A 17,089-nucleotide genomic window follows, 5' to 3' on the forward strand; every position below is an offset into this window, starting at 1 on the left:
ATCACAAACTCCTTGACTATGGAATGTGTCTTGCACTTTTGTTTCACAGGGCACCTTGATCATAGTAGGTCCTCAATTAATAATTATTGTCTTCTTGCCATCACCATACATTAGGCGTTGGTATTTCTTAATTGGCACAGTTGACCCTTTCAAGCTGTCATCATAGTAAGAAGAAAATATAACATTTATTAAGCACTTACTGATGCCAAAAACTGTGTCAAGGCGTTCACAGGCATCATCTCATTTACTCTTCTTCAGAACAGCCTTATGAAACAGATATTGGTACTCCCCATACTTTACAGCTGAGTCATAGCAAGGACCAAGTCAGGAATCCAGGTCTCTGATGCCAAGCTGTATACTCTTAACCACTTGGATATATTATCTCTGGGTCATTTATTCATTTAAAGATGAGATCTACTTCAACCACATCATTACAGAGGTAACAATAGTATAATAAATACCTATATGATGCAAAATTTTAAAAACACATCTATAAATATCTACAATTTTGCTGTTGACATGCATATTATTTAATATGATTTTTTTATATAAAGTTGTTTCTGTACTCAAAAGAATCAGCAATGGTCAAACAAATCAATGTTTCTGGAACTGCACTCATGCCCAGCGGCTACACATACCAACTGATAAGAGACAACTTCATTCTCTAGGATGGACAGGTGGCAAGACCATCTGAGAAGTAACCAACCAACCAATCAACAAAACAGACAGAGCCAGAAGTCAACATGAGAAAACTAGAGTCTAATCTGAAAACAGCGTTCTGGTCTTCTGGAAATTTGGGAGACACACTGACTCTATCTTTTCTCCTCCGGGTGGTTGTAACTTTTAATCACTGTGAAGTGAAGTGACGTGAAAGTCGCTCAGTCCTGTCCAACTCTTTGTGACCCCATGGACTATACAGTCCATGGAATTCTCCAGGCCAGAATACTGGAGTGGGTAGCGTTTCCCTTCTCCAGGGGATCTTCCTAACCCAGGGATCAAACCCAGGTCTCCCTCATCACAGGCAGATTCTTTACCAGCTGAGCTATGAGGGAAGCATCCCTGTAATTGGTAACAGGGTGTAATTTACTCTTCTTCTTTTGGCTCAAAAGTCTCTTAAACTTATGAAGTGCTTGGGCCAGTCCATTCATCCAAAGTATGCTGAGTGTCTCTAGGGAATTCTATGAGATACAAAAGAAGCACAGAATCAGCATTTTTTTCCTTAGGGAGGAAAGATGCACAATATAGAACTCTAATGACTGCAAAATAAGTGCCAGAGTGCTGTGTCCCTATAACGGGCTATTGGAATTCACAGAAAAGAGACTGGAGTCAAAGATGAGTCTGGAGCTGGCCTTTGCAGCCAAGGCCAGGCTGGCAGCAACCTGAGAGAGCTCAGTGAGACTGGGCTACGGAAGAATGGAGAATGGAAAACATGAGCTGGAGATATAAGAGCAGAGCAATGGTGGAGATTAAGCTGAGTAGGAGAGGCAGACAATGTCTGGCCCGCCCCATCAGCTCAGCAGGGGCTCTTGATCCTGGGGAGAATGGCCATGTCAAGAGTCAGCCCAGAAGGCCCCAGTCTTTCACTGCGCCCTTTCTCCCCCAGCCCAGTCTCATGGCTCTCTCTTGGGTGGCTGCCAGCCTTGGCCACCCCTGGCTCAGGCCCAAGAAGGGTGCTTGCTAGGGCTGATGGAGGTGATGACAGAGCTCAAGTGTGCAGGCTTTGGGCCTAATCAGGGTAGGAGGCGAGAGTGACAGGACCCCTCACGGATTGTGCAGAGGGTGCCAAGGAGAAGGTGGACAGGTCTTAGCTAGCACGGTTCCTGACCCATCTGTGGCTGCCAGCGTCTGTCTCCTCATCTGTGCCTAGAACAGTAACTGGCTGTGGCTTAAACAGAAAACCATAAAAAAACAAAACTGACTTTGTCTGCGATAGCACCTTCCACTCACGTATCTTCAATTGTCATATATCAATATCAATAAGTAATGAGAATGTCATGCTTTACAAGCCTAGGCAAGGCACCTTGGCATCTACTTAAAAACCAATAAAATGTGGTGGTATATGCCTAGGAGAGGTCGGAATTAAATTCTCTGTAATTCTCAGAGTTAATCTTGAAAACTCTTACTATTAATACTATTTCTCTCCTACACTTAAGATGAAGCAACCAACAGGGCTGAGCATGGCCCGTGGGTCACAGTTGGAAAACACCACGCCACATCACTTTTGGATGAACTGACAACCATTTATAGCAGTGTTTTTGAGAATGTGGTACAGGATCTGCTGCGTCAGAATCATGGGGTGTGGTGGTGTGGTTTATGAAAATATTTTCTCCTGAGCTCCACCCCAGCTCTATTCTCTACTTGTGGAGTGAAGGCCAGGAAGCCCCATTTTACCCAGTGTTCCAGGTTTAAGAACCACTGTTAGAGGCTCACACTTTAGAAATAGGGAAACCGTCTAATATCACAAAGCCATCAGGTCTCATCATCATTCATTTTTAATTATAGAAAGGGAGCATTTCAGTTAACGTATTGATAGCACTAAACAGGACAAAGTAGCTTGCACTGAACACCAGAAAACTAAAAAATGATCTTGTCTAATAAACTGAATGCAATAGATTAAAGCCAAGTGACTCTGCAGAAAGACAGGCCTCTTTAAGCTTTACAGGGACGCTCAAGATGAGTCATAATATAAACACTGATGATATCTTTCTTCCTAAGCCTTCCCTAGTCTCAGCCAAAATTCAAGAAAGAAGAGAAAACTGTCTGTGGGGTGGAGGAGGCATTTGTTACCTGCCCCTCCACCTCCAGTCACCAGAGGGACTCCGCAGAGCAGCTTTCTGTGCTTCTGCCCAATATCCTTGGCCTTAGATGAAAGGAGTGATTAGGAGCTAGAGAGAAAGAAAGAGAACAGAGAGCATAGGAGGTCAAGAAGGGAAGAATGAACAGGCAAATAGAGAAGTTACAGCAGGAGATAGCCCTTTGAACAAATGGTGCTGGAACAGCTGGACACCATTGGTTAAAAATACACACACACACACACACACACACACACACACAACCCTCAAAACAGATCATGGACTTACATGTAAAATTAAAATTCCAAAACTAGGGAGATCCCTGGCAGTCTAGTGGTTAGGACTCAGTGCTTTTACTGCCATGGTCCAGGTTCAATCCCTGGCTAAGGAACTAAGATCCCTCAAGCCACAGGAAACAACAACAAAAGAAAATAATAAAACTGTTAGGGAAAAAATGGAAAAAAATTTCAGGATACAGGATTAGGCAAACAGTCCTTAGACTTAACACCAAAAGTGCAATCCATAAATGGGAAAACTGATAAATATGACTTCATTAAAATCAAGAACTTTTATTGTGAGAAAGACCCTATTAGAAGGATGAAAAGATAAGCTTCAGGGTGGAAGAAAATATTTGCACACCACACATCCAACAAAAGTGAGTGAAGTCACTCAGTTGTGTCCGACTCTTTGTGACCTCATGGACTATAGCCTGCCAGGCTCCTTCATCCATGGAATTTTCCAGGCAAGGACACTGAAGTGGGTTGTCATTTCCTTCTCCAGAGGACTAATATTTAAAGAGCTCTCAAAACTCAGCTATCAAAAATAATCTATTTGGAAAATAGACAAAAGACATGAACAGGTATTTCATAGAAGAGAGCATACTGATGGCAAGTACATGAAAACGTATTCATCATCATTAGCCATTAGGGAAATGCATTAAAACCATAATGAGACTTCACTACACATATAAAATTAAAAAGTGACAACACCAAGTGTTGGCAAAGATGCAGAAGAACTGGATTCCTCATCCCTACATTGCTATTGGGAGAAGGCAATGGCAACCCACTCCAGTACTCTTGCCTGGAAAATCCCATGGATGGAGGAGCATGGTAGGCTGCAGTCCATGGGGTCACTAAGAGTCAGACACGACTTTACTTTTACTTTCACTTTCACTTTCATGCATTGGAGAAGGAAATGGCAAGCCACTCCAGTGTTCTTGCCTGGAGAATCCCAGGGACAGGGGAGCCTGGTGGGCTGCTGTCTATGGGGTCATACAGAGTCGGGCACAACTGAAGCGACTTAGCAGCAGCCCGAATATAAAGTGGTATAGCCACTCAAACAGCAGTTTCTTTAAAAATTAAACATGCAATTATGATGCAACCCAGCAATTGCATTCCTGAGTATTTTTTCCTAAAGACATTAAGACTAACCTTCACACAAAAACCTGTATATGAATGTTTCCAGCAGCTTTACTCATAATAGCCCAAAACTTGAAACAGCCCAGATGTTCTCCAGTGGATGAATAATTGAAGAAACTGTGGTACCTCCATAATATGGAAATACTGCTCAGTTATACAAAAGAATGATCTATTAATACACCCAAGAATCTGGATGAATCTCCAGAGAAATATGAGTAAATAAAAACAACCTCAAAGGTTGCATATGATATGATTCAACTTATATAACATTCTTGAAATGAAAAGATTACAGAAAATGGGAACATGTTGTTGTTCAGTCACTAAGTCATGTCCGACTCTTTGTGACCCTATGGACTGTAGCACACCAGGCTTCCCCATCCTTCACTATCTCCCAGAGTTGCTCAAATTCATGTCCATTGACTTGGTGATGCCATCAGCGGTTGCCGAGGTTAGGGAGGGGATGATGGTGGAAGCAAGTGGATGTGACTATAAGAAGACAACATGAAGGATCCTCATTGTTCTGGAAATCTTCTGTATCTTTACTATATAAATACCAATATCCAGTTTTGATACCGTATTCTAGTTTTGCAAGATGTTACTTTGGCGGCAACCTGGGTAAAATGTATGAGTGATCTCTCCGTACTATTTCTTACAACTGCATGTTAATCTGCAATTATCTTTTTTAAAATTTTAAATAAAGAAATGTAATATTAATATTTCATGATCTTTCTGGGAGCTTCCCCACTCTATTCTAAGCCTCCATTCAGCCATATGGCAGGAATTAGATCTCAGTCAATTGAGGGTCTCTCTAATTCCTTATCTCTGGATGAGGAAATGGCAACCCACCCCAGTATTCTTGCCTGGAGAATCCTGTGGACAGAGGAGCCTGGTAGGCTATAGTTAGTCCACAGAGTAGCAAAGGGTCAGATACGACTGAGCAACTGAACACTACTTTCTCATATCTAAGTTTCAGGGAGCTTAACATGATGCCAGTCTTGTGCTTGGTGTCAGCAGGTAGGCTGGTGTCCACCCAGTCCAGCCATGGGTCCACGTGACACTGTTGCACCCTCTTCACCTTTGAGGCTCTGAGTCCACCCAGGTACTCTGCTCGTGCTTCCTCTCAGCTGGAAGCAGGAGAACTTCAGAGGTCATCTCAGGTCATTTTACCAGATACCCTCAATGGACATTCCTACTCCTCAAGTCCATGGGGTAAAGGGATTTGAAGACTGTCTTGGGTACTGGGGACACTGGTCTCCTTTATTCTAAGGTCCCTCAGCCTATCTGGCATCTCTCATGACCCTGCCAAACCCCAGTGGCTGGGGATGGGCTTCAGGCCCCTTAGTAGGAATCTGTTGGTACCCAGTTCTCTTTGTCTCCTTTCTGATTCTGCATTCTCCCAACTCAAATTTTATCTACCCCGAGGGCAGAGAAGGGTGTGCAACAATGGGTGTGGTCTTCCAAAGCTGAGCTCTGGCTCTCGCATTCGTCTCTCCTTGTTTCTGGGAATTCTGCTGAATCATCCTTCTCCTAAGGGTATAAACACAGAATCTCTACATTGCTTCTTGAATTGGTCACAGAGTAACAGGAAGTATGGAAAGAAATCTTGTCAACATATCAAAATAGTGTCCCATGGTATTTTCTAGTCTTGCTACCCTTGACTCACTTACTCTCCTACTTGTCTTTCCCTTCAGCTTGTGGCCCAGGTCCTGGAACACAAAGATATAGGCTTTGTGATGGTGGATGCCAAGAAAGAAGCCAAGCTTGCCAAGAAATTGGGTAAATGTGATTTTTTATATATATATATATCACGAAGAAACAAATGTGTTTTGCAAAAAAAAAAAAAAAGGTGCAGTCATTTTTTTTCTTGCATGATAACTAGACTTGTTTTTAAATAAATATAAAATGACCTTGTACAGCTTAGTCTTAGCTTAGGGAAGAGTTTCACAAAAAGTAAATACAATTTACTGAATTCAATGATTTCACATTAGACATTTAATATATCTTTGGATCAGTACAAGAAAGAGGGTCTCTTCATGGGAAAATGGACACTAATGGTTCAAACCTTTATTTCCAGCTCTTAGAAAAGGTTAAAAGGTTAGCTTCTTGGCAGGGGATGGGGGAACATAAATTAGGAATTTGTGAGTAACATGTATACACTACATAAAATAAACAACAAGGACCTACTTATAGCATAGGAAACTATACTCAATGTTTTGTAATAACCTATATGGGAAGAGAATCTGAAAAATACATGTATGTATAACTGAATCACTTTGCTGCACATCTGAAACTAACACAACCCTGTACACCAACTATACATTAATTAAGGGGAGGGGGGCTAACCTCACTGACACTGTGATCTCTTTGAGGGAGATCAAATCCCCTCTTCCATCACCTATTCTTTCCTGACCTCTTAGCTGAAGCAGCCTACAAAGGATATCATTAATAGTAGTGACTCTAGGGCCCCAGTTGTTTCTATATTGAAGGCCAAACCCCAGCTGGGCACTGTCATCAAGGATGAGAGGGAGGATTTAGAGGAGGTATGGTTACATGACTGTACAGTGCAAGTTGTAATCTCCTGTGTCAATACATCACGGTCAAGTGCGAGTGCGCTTCAAGATTCTTACACCGCTAATCCCAAGGAGAGAGGATATAGGTTACTCCTTGGTTTGCAAAAACCCCTGGACCTGTACTGACCATTTCACTTTTTCTGCATCACCAGTGAAGGATGGCAAGTAAAAGAGAGCAGGAGGTTATAAAACAGGACCTTTAAAGAAAGGTTAATTGGATTGGGAGTAGTAATCACAAAATACAGAAAAAGATTAGCGGTGGTTCAGTAAACACCTTCAGATATATATGAAAGTTCATTATCTTAGAGAATTGCAAACAACTGCTTCCTATTTTATTTTCAAGACCAGTTTTTTTTTTTCAAAAAGATTTAAATTGTAGGAGACAACATTTAGGTTAGATACAAGGCAGACTCATGACTATAAGTGATAATGCATTATTAAGAATGCCTGGAGTATCTCCTTCCCTGGAGACAAGTTAAGAACTTTTTCCCCTTGTGCAAAGCATATTCATCTCTTTCCCTTGTCAAAAGCGAGTTGATGAATTCAGTCCAATAACTCTTGATTTCCTAGTCTTCTCTCTTCCCACTCTTTTAATGAGAATTTGGGAGAATTTCTAGTAAATATAGCTAGAGGAAAACACTAGTGTTCCAGCAAGCTAGAAATTTAGGGAGCACAAGCTCAGCAAGCATTCATAAGAATGGACTGATGGACGTTCTCCCAGTGATGTGATGGGGCTTTAAGTGTCTAAATGAACTTTTAAACGACATGGGGCAGGTTCTTTCTGGTTATTCAATCCCCGAAGTTTACAGGACAGTTGTATCTTGTAAACCTGCTCCTTGAACTCCATCCCCATTTCCATTTGCCAGACTTTGGTCTCTGAACTAATGCAACAATCTCTCACTGGTTTCAGGCTCAGAGAGAAGTCCAACAGCAGGACACTGCTGAGGTTCATCACGCACCCTCTGTGATCAGTCCCTGCCTGCCTCAGGATACCTGGCACACGGCTCCTTTAGATTTACAAGCGGGGCTCCACAGCAGGCTAGGGCTTCTTCAGAAGTGCCCTGGGACATGGTGGGCAGTGGGCCAGCCTCCCTTCCCCTAGAGATTCTGCAGAAGAGTTCATCTGGAGAGAGCATCCTCCAGCTAATTGAGAGTTTGAAAACAATTAATCTAAGGAATTAAGGATGCCATGCAGTTGGAGCAAGTGCCAGCTTCAGCTATTTAGCATTCCTGGGGGGAAATGCAGTTCTTCGGCGAGCATTTGTGAAAGTACACAACAGAGAGCGAGGCAGGCAGGAAAGAAGATGCAGAACCTGCTCTTGCAGCATTATCAGCAGACTGGGGACAGATGTGCAGAATTCAGCTACAATAGAAAAGCAAGGTGTTCGCTCTGACTGCAAACTTTTATGGGATACCAAGGGGTCCAGACTCCAAGCAAGGTGCTGGAGTCCCAAGAGGACCACAGCCCTTCCCTTCTAGAGGGATCGCTGTTAGAGTGAGTACCTGTACACGGAGCTGAGAGCAGATCCATAATGGCAAGGGAGACTGGAGAAGCTCTCTCTTGAAAAATGGGTCATAAGCTAAGACCCACAGGAGGTGACCAAGATGAGTGGTAGTGGTGTCGGTGTAGTGGGAGGTCACTCCAGGCTCAAGGAGAACAACTGCACAGAGAATCATGCACTATGGCCTTTCCTTTCTGCCCCCTTTCACCTCAGCTTTTGGGCAAAAAGCCAAGGGAGTTGCACAGGGATGAAAAGCGAAGTTCTCAAGGGAGCACAGGTCCACTCAAGGGAGAATGTAGAGGACAGGGCTGGCACTAGGCTGTGGAAGGGCTTCATGCCAGGCTACTGAGCCAGATGGGCAGTGGGTGTGAACACTTTCTGATAAGAAGGATGGAGTCAGCAGTGGGTTTTGGAAAATGAAAGCAGTGGCAGAGTGGTGATGAGGTTTTTCTTTGAAGCTAAAGTCCAGGTGGAATTATGGGTTCCTGACTATTTCATTTTGAACTCCCACTTTGGGAACCCTTCTGAGGTGTGGTTGCAAGGGAACCAATCTTAGGGTTAATGCTAGTTCCACTGAGCCTGACCCCATGTCACCCAGGTAACCTGAGCCAGACCCTGGCCGACAGGATGGCTCTTCTTTCATCAGGATGATTTTACTTTGGGAACTCTTTGTTTCTTTTAGGTTTTGATGAAGAAGGAAGCCTGTATATTCTTAAGGGTGATCGCACAATTGAGTTTGATGGCGAGTTTGCAGCTGACGTCTTGGTGGAGTTTCTCTTGGACGTAAGCTTCTGCGCCCAGTGGCCCTGCGTGGCGCTGTTTGGGTTCAAATACAGGGGGACGTAAGACGCGAAAGTAACAACAGGAAAGGTAGATAACCTGACCTGGTCTAAGAAAGATTTCTCAAGCCTCACAAAAAAACTAAAGCATGCCTACATCACGACAATATTTATGTCTACTCAGCAGCTGGCCCATAAATCACTCCAGAAACTGTTTTATTAGTGACCAGAGGGTCACAAATTAGGACTTTGTAGTAGTAGGATGTTAACTCTCTGAGCAAGTATACACAAACATCCCCAGAATCCCCTTGGCTTTGTTCTAGGGCTTCTGAAGGGAGGTGTAAGGAAGAGAGGAGGATGTTCAGTGGAAGATGGAGGAGGGAGAGGAGTAATAACCTGCTGAGTGACTCTCAGGATAAAGAGAGGCAGGGCTGAGGAGCCCTCCAATACCACATTCCCTCTCAGCCATGGACAGACAACACCCTGGGATCCACGTGCTCAGGCCAATAGAGGAATAGACACTGTACAGATATTTTTTCCATAGCTAAACTCACACTTTCATGAACAGCTGTGAAGTCAAGTTCTTTGGCACTCAGGTGCTAAAGGAGCCGATAAAGACCATCCATACTGGTGATTCCTTATCTACCAGCTAGAACACCATGGCCTACTGCTTTTTCCCAACTGCCTCCAAAATTCTATGAGAGGGGCAGAAGTAAAGTCGAAGGTTACCTCCTATAAACCAGTGCTCATAGACTCTCATCTCCCTGACCCACGCTGGCAAGCCCTAAAGAAGGCTGAGGGAGGCAACAGAGCAACTGCCCACGTGGCCCTGCCCCGGCCCCGTCAGCTAGAAGGGGGCTTTTAGGTGCAAGTACCTTAAATAATGAGCAGCATCACTAACAAACGGAAGACCAGGGGAGGCAGATTTTAGACTTGACCAAATCAGGGCTCTAGCTCCGTTTCTTTCTGTAAATCAGGTAATTGTGTTGGCTTTGTCCTCAAGCTGACTGTTCTCAAGTTCTCTGACAACTTAGAGGGATGGAATGGGATGGGAGGTGAGAGGGAGGTTCAAGACAGAGGGGACATATGCATACTTATGGCTGATTCGTGTTGTTGTACGGCAGAAAGCAACACAACGTGGTAACACAATTATCCTCCAATTAAAAATAAATTTTTAAAAAGGTCCAGCAGCAGGAGCTGATACACCACATTTCCTCATTCACATCCAATGAGACAGGGAAAAGAATCTGGCCTCCACTGCTCTCTTAAAAGGAAAGTAGAACTTTCCCCCGGCCTTCAAGCTGATGTACTCTGGAGATTCATTGGCCAGAACTGAGTCACGTGCCATTCCTGAATCAATAGCTGGCAAGAGAAATGAGGTTACTCCTAGACCAGGCGGCCTACTTCCATGCGTTAAGGTCAGTTCCTCTAAGAAAGGAAGAAATTTCACCTCACTGGAGAAAGCGAAATGGATCCTGAAGAACTCAGACTAAGTTCACAACTTCCCCCCAAAGCACTCTACACATGCGCCTGACTCTCCTACTGGGCAGGAACAGTTCTTTTATTTGAACATCTTTTGTGTTGTGTGTGTGGTATTCCAGCTCATTGAAGACCCAGTGGAGATCATCAATAGCAAACTGGAAGTCCAAGCCTTTGAGCGCATTGAGGACCACATCAAACTCATTGGCTTTTTCAAGAGTGAGGAATCAGAACGTAAGTTGTCTGTCCACCCCAGCCTGTCAGTCTAAAGGCTCCTTTCCCAACAAGGTGTGTTAGATTATCCAGAAAGAAGATGAGCCATCAGCACATAGAGGGAGAATCTTCCTTACACCCTGTGCAATGGGACAAATGAGCAGAAATTATGCAAAACAGGTGGGGGAGCTGAAAGATTATTGAAGTTGGGCCATGTTCTCTGACCTTGAAGGGGGGTCGTGAGTGTTAGATAGATGAGAGAAAAGCGCTTCCTCCACTTTCTCCACCTGCCCTTCAACCTGCAGGATTCTCTCCCAACATGGGGTAGAAAGGGCTGTCTCCCTGACATTGGCAGCTCCTGTGGTCAGCAGCTGGAGAGCATCTCAGTCGTTTGGAAAGCATTTGAGGAAAGTCTGGGTAGAGATCAGCTTGGCAGCTGCAGCACAATGTGGGAAATTGCTGGTCAACCCCCACTGACCACCAAGGCTGCCTGCAACGGCATGGCCACACCCTTGGGTATATTCCCTTTGAAAGCTTTGTGGCCAGGTTTTGGGTGGGCAGAGGAACATACTGGAGCATCACTACAACCTACAGAGAGGTGACTGGGGTAGCGAGTGGGAACCAGGAAGGGACAGGAAGAGAAGGAACCAGGAAGGCCAACTACTTGAGGACATTTTTTAAAGTGCTTTGGCAGCAAGGGTCCTATGCTGCTGCTGCTAAGTCACTTCAGTTGTGTCCAACTCTGCGACCCCACAGACGGCAGCCCACCAGGCTCCTCCATCCTTGTGATTCTGCAGGCAAGAGCACTGGAGTGGGTTGCCATTTCCTTCTGCAGTGCATGAAAGTGAAAAGTGAAAAGTGGAAGTGAAGTCGCTCAGTTGTGTCCGACTCTTTGCGACCCCATGGACTGCAACCTACCAGGCTCCTCCGTCCATGGGATTTTCCAGGCAAGAGTAGTGGAGTGGGGGTGCCATTGCCTTCCCCCAGGGTCCTATGAGTTAAGGCTTTTTCTTGTGTCTGAGCTGTGGAGAGAGGGACAGTGCTAGTAGGAGTGGGCATAAGTATGAAAGAGAATTGGGCAGCATTAGTACATGGGAGGGTGCAAATAAGGGCTGCTTATGACTAGTCCTGCAATCTCCAAAATGTTTTGAAATGTTTTGTGAAGCCATCTCTGTATTCCATCTGCCAACTGGCTCCCTTAGTCATCGCATCAACAACCCACCTATTTTCTCTCTCTTATGACTCAACACTTTTCTAATTTGCTACATAAAAGGTGACTAGAGATTCACCCTCCTTAAGGGTGCTTTTCTGGAAAGGAGGCTAGCTAAGAACTTTCAACCCAGTTCTTTAGGTGACTTATTTCAATTTTCACATTCCTATATAGAGGCTGGCTACTCTGGGTTCTCCTCCCACCTCCTTCTACTTTCTCCTCTTCCTTTCGTTTCCCTTAATCCTTTTCTGCCTTCCCTGAGCCCCTCAATTGTTTCTATCCATTCCCATCCTGTTTCTCTTTCTTCCTCCATTAAGCTCAGGACAGCATAGATGGAGGGAGGATTGGGATGAAAAGGACGTCTTCCAGAGTTTCCCTGATTACAACTGGTTACAACTCCATGCTTTCACAGCCAAGGGCCTGGGTTTGATCCCTGGCCAGGGAACTAAGATCCCACAGGCTGCACAATGTGGCCAAAAAGAGAGAGAGAGAGAGAAGCACATCTTCCACTGTCTACCTTCCCCAACCCTGAATGAATAACAATAATAGCTCCATTCAACTGATGTGTATCATACCCCAGGGCCTGTGCCAGGAGTTTTCTGCAGATGCCTTAGTTTCATTCTCGCAACTAGCCTGTAAGGTAGCTACCATTATTATCAGCATTTCAATGATGAGGATATAAAGGGACAGAAAGGCTGAGTGAACTCATCCAGTATCAAACAGCTAGCAATAATGGTAGAGCCAAGATTTACATCCCAGACAGCCCCAGACAGCTGACTTCAAGGATCATACACTGACCCACTGGGCCGTACTTTCAAGACTGCACAGCTGTGTCAGGTCAAGGCACACACGAAATGTGACCATGCTTATATGGCACGTAGGGGTAAACTGGAAGAGACTTATTTGGGCTTACAAAAAAAAATGTTTTTTCACTTCCTTAATATAATAATTACAAAATAATAGGAAAGATATAAAATATTACATTGTATAAAACTTCCAAGTAAAATATTTATAGATTTTGAATGAAAATCTTGTGCTTGCTTCTAAGAATACACCTTTTGATATCAGATTTTATGTTTGAAATAGCAATATACAGTTCCTGATCAAGGTTTTAAATGATCTTTTCAAATTCTGCATAGTCACCCTTGACCAGAGACTTTGCTGGCACATGTAGATGGTGGCAAATGACAGGACAACATTCATTTTTTTTCCTTTGATTGATGAAGCATCTTTTCTTGCCGTTGAACAGAATTTAGATAATCTAATCTCTAAATTGTCCTTCAAGGATGTGAACATTCTTTCCATCTAACAGATATTGCGCTTCTTTTCAATGACAAATGTAATGTTAATATTTCTTATGATCATCTGAAAAAATTTCAAACCCAGCCAAGCTTTTCCATACTACATATTTAAAAATAATAATGAAGCATTTGGTTTGGAATATGCAATTATCACTCTACTGGTCTTACAACTTTTTCTTAAGATTTAAATAATAAAGTTACTAGTGAGCCATTTTAACCTCCTTTCTAAGGTTAAATTTTTGCTTTTAAATTGATAAACTTTGTACACTGTATATTTCAGTGTCATTGCAATATTCAGTTAACTTTATTCAGGAGCTCAGCAAGGTCCAGCATGTTTTGAAGCCAATAATTTATCCTTTGAAGAGCTTTCAAATCAAACATAATTCACAATTTTTTTCAATTCATCTCTTAGCTCATAAACTTTTAGTAAAACTCCCCTTGCACACTGAGCCTGCTTGAGTATGATACAGCAGAGACAAGTCTTCTGAACCTATTTCTTTACCTGGAACAAAGGAGAGAAGCTTGGTGTTGCTAATGGTAAAGAATCTGTCTGCCAATGCAAGAGATGTGTGTTCAATCCCTGAGTCGGGAAGATCCCCTAGAGTAGGAACTCATTCCAAAAACACTCCAGTATTCTTGCCTGGAAAATTCCATAGGCAGAGGAGCCTAGAGGGCTACAGTTCATGGGGCTGCAAAGAGTCAGCCACAACTGAGCACACACACACACCCACACACACAAGAAGAAAAAGGGCTATGGAGGTTTGGATATTATTTGGGTCACTTTTTCAATTAATTAATTTATGTGGCTGCATCAGGTCTTAGCTGTAGCATGCAGAATCTTCACTGCATCATGCGAGATCTTCCCTTGTGGTATACAGATTCTCCAGTTGCAGCATGTAGGCTCAGTAATTATGCCTCATGGACAGTTGCTCCGCAGCATGTGGGATCTGGGTTCCCTGACTAGGGGTCAAACTCACGTACCCTGTACTTCAAGGTGGATTCTTAACCACTGGATCACCAGGGAAGTCCCTGGGGTCACTTTTTAAAATAACAATCTTTTATGTGGAATTCATACCAACAGATAAAAGTTTTTTAACAAAGAATTTCTGTGAATAAATACTGCTTGAATCTCAAAATTTTCAGAAAGAACTTGACACACAGTCGTTACACCTTCTTGTCATTACCGCTTCATCATCAGTTCTGAAGCCATAAAGGCCTACAGTCCTCTTTAATGAATCAACTAATTAAATTATTCCCAATTATTATTTTTGAGAGAAATGATTTTTTTAATTTACAAAAACAATAATACATTATAAAAGCCCATCTAGAATCCGATTGGCTAATTGTTAATGTATACAGGCATTAGAAAAAATAAAGAAGGTAGGAAGATAGAACAGTAGAAAGGGAAGAAGGAAGGCATAAATTGAATAATTCAGAAAATTAAGAAAATCAGTTTTGTCCTCTTTAGAAATACCTAATACCAAATTTTGTTGATAATGTTGATCATGATGATTATTAGCATAATAAATGGCTATCATACATTCCATTGGTGTTAGCAGAAAAAAATAAACTAAATCAAAAGAAAAAACTAAATATTTTACAGAGCCTCACAAACCAAAGCCAACTTGGACTAAAGTAACAATCACACTGAGATGATCCAGTGGGGAAGTCAGGGGAGCAGCCTCTCTCTAGCTGTGATGCTCACTAGTCTTAGGCACAAAATAACTGTTACTGAGACAGAACATTCACTGAGGGAGCCACTGCTTTCAAATATAATATTAGCTACTCAAAAACCTGAATGGTTGTAGAAAATATCTGGAAAGATTTCTCACTGTAAAAAATTTTTATCTGTCATGCCTCTTGTAACACACCTGTGGCCATTACACAGTGGCAGAAAGCATCGTGTTGTTTTACCAGGCATCCCCGTCTCTCTTTCCTTCTTGCCTTTCAGAAGAGGCCAAGGTCAGTGAGTGGGGAAGTTAGGAGGTGGTAAGGCACCCAGGGAAGCAATTGCTGAGAATCCTGTGTGTTCTGCTGTATTTTGAGGGTGACTGGTCAAGGAAGTGTAATGGCACAGAAGACAAGGGCTTTGCAAATGATCTCAAGCTTTTCTATTGAGCAAGAAAAATGGATAGACAGTGGGGAAACTGGAAGAATTTAAAACATAGGTAGAGTGGAATGGTCTTAGGACAGAAGGCTGCCTAAGACGTTTGGTACCAAATTAGAAGGGATCTGGAAGAACTGGGAGGCTACATCTCCCAGGGACATGAAGGTCCATTTCCAGTTTGAACATGTAACTGTGGATGCTAGTGCTAAGAGAGAATGACAAAAACTTACTGAGGGAGATCAGGTAATGGTTAAGAATACCAAACTAAGGGAAATGTGAAGCTAAAGGGTCAACACCCAGTATGGAAAACTCAGAGTGATAAGGAAGAAAGGTGAGGAAATGCTAAGACACGACTACAGTAAGCCTGAGTTTAAAAGCTGATGTTCAGGAGCCTGTTCCAGAAGAGGAAAGATCAAGGTAACTGCAGAGTCAGACTGGGTGGAGCCAGGAAGGACCTGGTCTGCATCAAAACAGCACACGAGGGCAGGAAAAACCTTGGGACCACATGAGATGAAACAGAGCAGAAGACTAGACTGGGTTTCCTAGAAGCCAGCTGCTCTTTGGGTGAGGCTAAAGGCTCAACCGCAGTTAGAAGCCTTGAAACCACAGTTTGAAGCTGGCAAATTACCTTGCTCTACCCTTCTGCATCTTAATAGGGATATAGACTGGCTCCTCAAGTGAAGAAGGGAGATCTTGGGACACAGGTAAAGGCCATTCTTTCTATCAGGACAGAGGTTCCTGGAGGCAAGGAGAGGTTCATCAGGAACAAGAGGTCAGGGAAGGGGGGACAGAGGATTCTGATGGAGCCAACTGCTGCCTTAGAAAGACATAAATAACTCAGGTACGGCTATAACCATTCCACTTTCTTCATTCTCTCACCTTCTCTCTATTCATTATCCAAATCTCTCACCCACCTTCCTCCCCTCCACCTAATCCTCTAGCTCATCTCTCAGGTTTTATGATATATTTTCCAACAACCCAACTACTTTTATGAGGAATGAGTTTGTGTAAATTTGCATCAGCTTGTACAGCTGTTCTTGTAGATTTTCCAACCCCTATCTTGCCTGGGCTTATGTGCTTTCCTCTATTCTAACAACCATCACACTGCATTGTGGTCCTATGAGGACCCATAACCTTCCTTGGCTGTGAGCCTTTGAGATCAGTGTACTTGTCTTATTCAACTTGCTGTCCCTTAAGTCAGCATTATTCTTGAAATGTTTTTGATTAAATATTAGAAAATTCTGCCTGCTTCTGGGATTCTAGATAAAGCTTATGCCTCTGACGATGAAGGGATATGAAATTTTATGAAATGGAAAAAAAAGGAAATCTTATTAAAAATGAATGGTAGGATCATTGACTCTCAGGATTGTAGACTTTAGGCAGAATCATCCACACGAGCACCATTTCCATCACCCTCACATATCAGGCAGGAGTATGAATGTATTTACCAAGCAGCAACTGCCTAGGTGTAGTGAGGCCCAGCGTGGCCACACTCACAGGGTCTCATGCTTATCCTGACCCATTTAGATTCAAGTCTGGGGCCAGAGTCAAGTCTAATAGTAGTACAGTCGCTCAGTCCGACTCTTTGAGACCCCATGGACTGTAGCCCGTCAGGCTTCTCTGTCCATGGGATTCTCCAGGAAAGGATACGGGGGTGGGTTGCCATTCGCTTTTCCAGGGGATCTTCCCAACCCAGGAGTTTAACCCGGGTCTCCTAC

The 17,089-nt window shown here is 43.2% G+C and overlaps 1 protein-coding gene across 1 annotated transcript in view; it reads left to right on the forward strand.

Moving 5' to 3' along the window:
• The window catches only part of CASQ2 (calsequestrin 2), a 70,557-nt gene that overhangs the window by 19,834 nt on the left and 33,634 nt on the right, over nucleotides 1-17,089 (forward strand). The window contains exons 2-4 of the mRNA NM_001035374.2: nucleotides 5,902-5,986; nucleotides 8,965-9,065; nucleotides 10,663-10,774. Coding sequence (NP_001030451.1) covers nucleotides 5,902-5,986; nucleotides 8,965-9,065; nucleotides 10,663-10,774 — 298 coding nt within the window. The remainder of the gene's footprint in view (nucleotides 1-5,901; nucleotides 5,987-8,964; nucleotides 9,066-10,662; nucleotides 10,775-17,089) is intronic.

Source organism: Bos taurus, chromosome 3 (genome assembly GCF_002263795.3).
Source record: "Bos taurus isolate L1 Dominette 01449 registration number 42190680 breed Hereford chromosome 3, ARS-UCD2.0, whole genome shotgun sequence".
Taxonomy (NCBI): Eukaryota; Metazoa; Chordata; class Mammalia; order Artiodactyla; family Bovidae; genus Bos; species Bos taurus.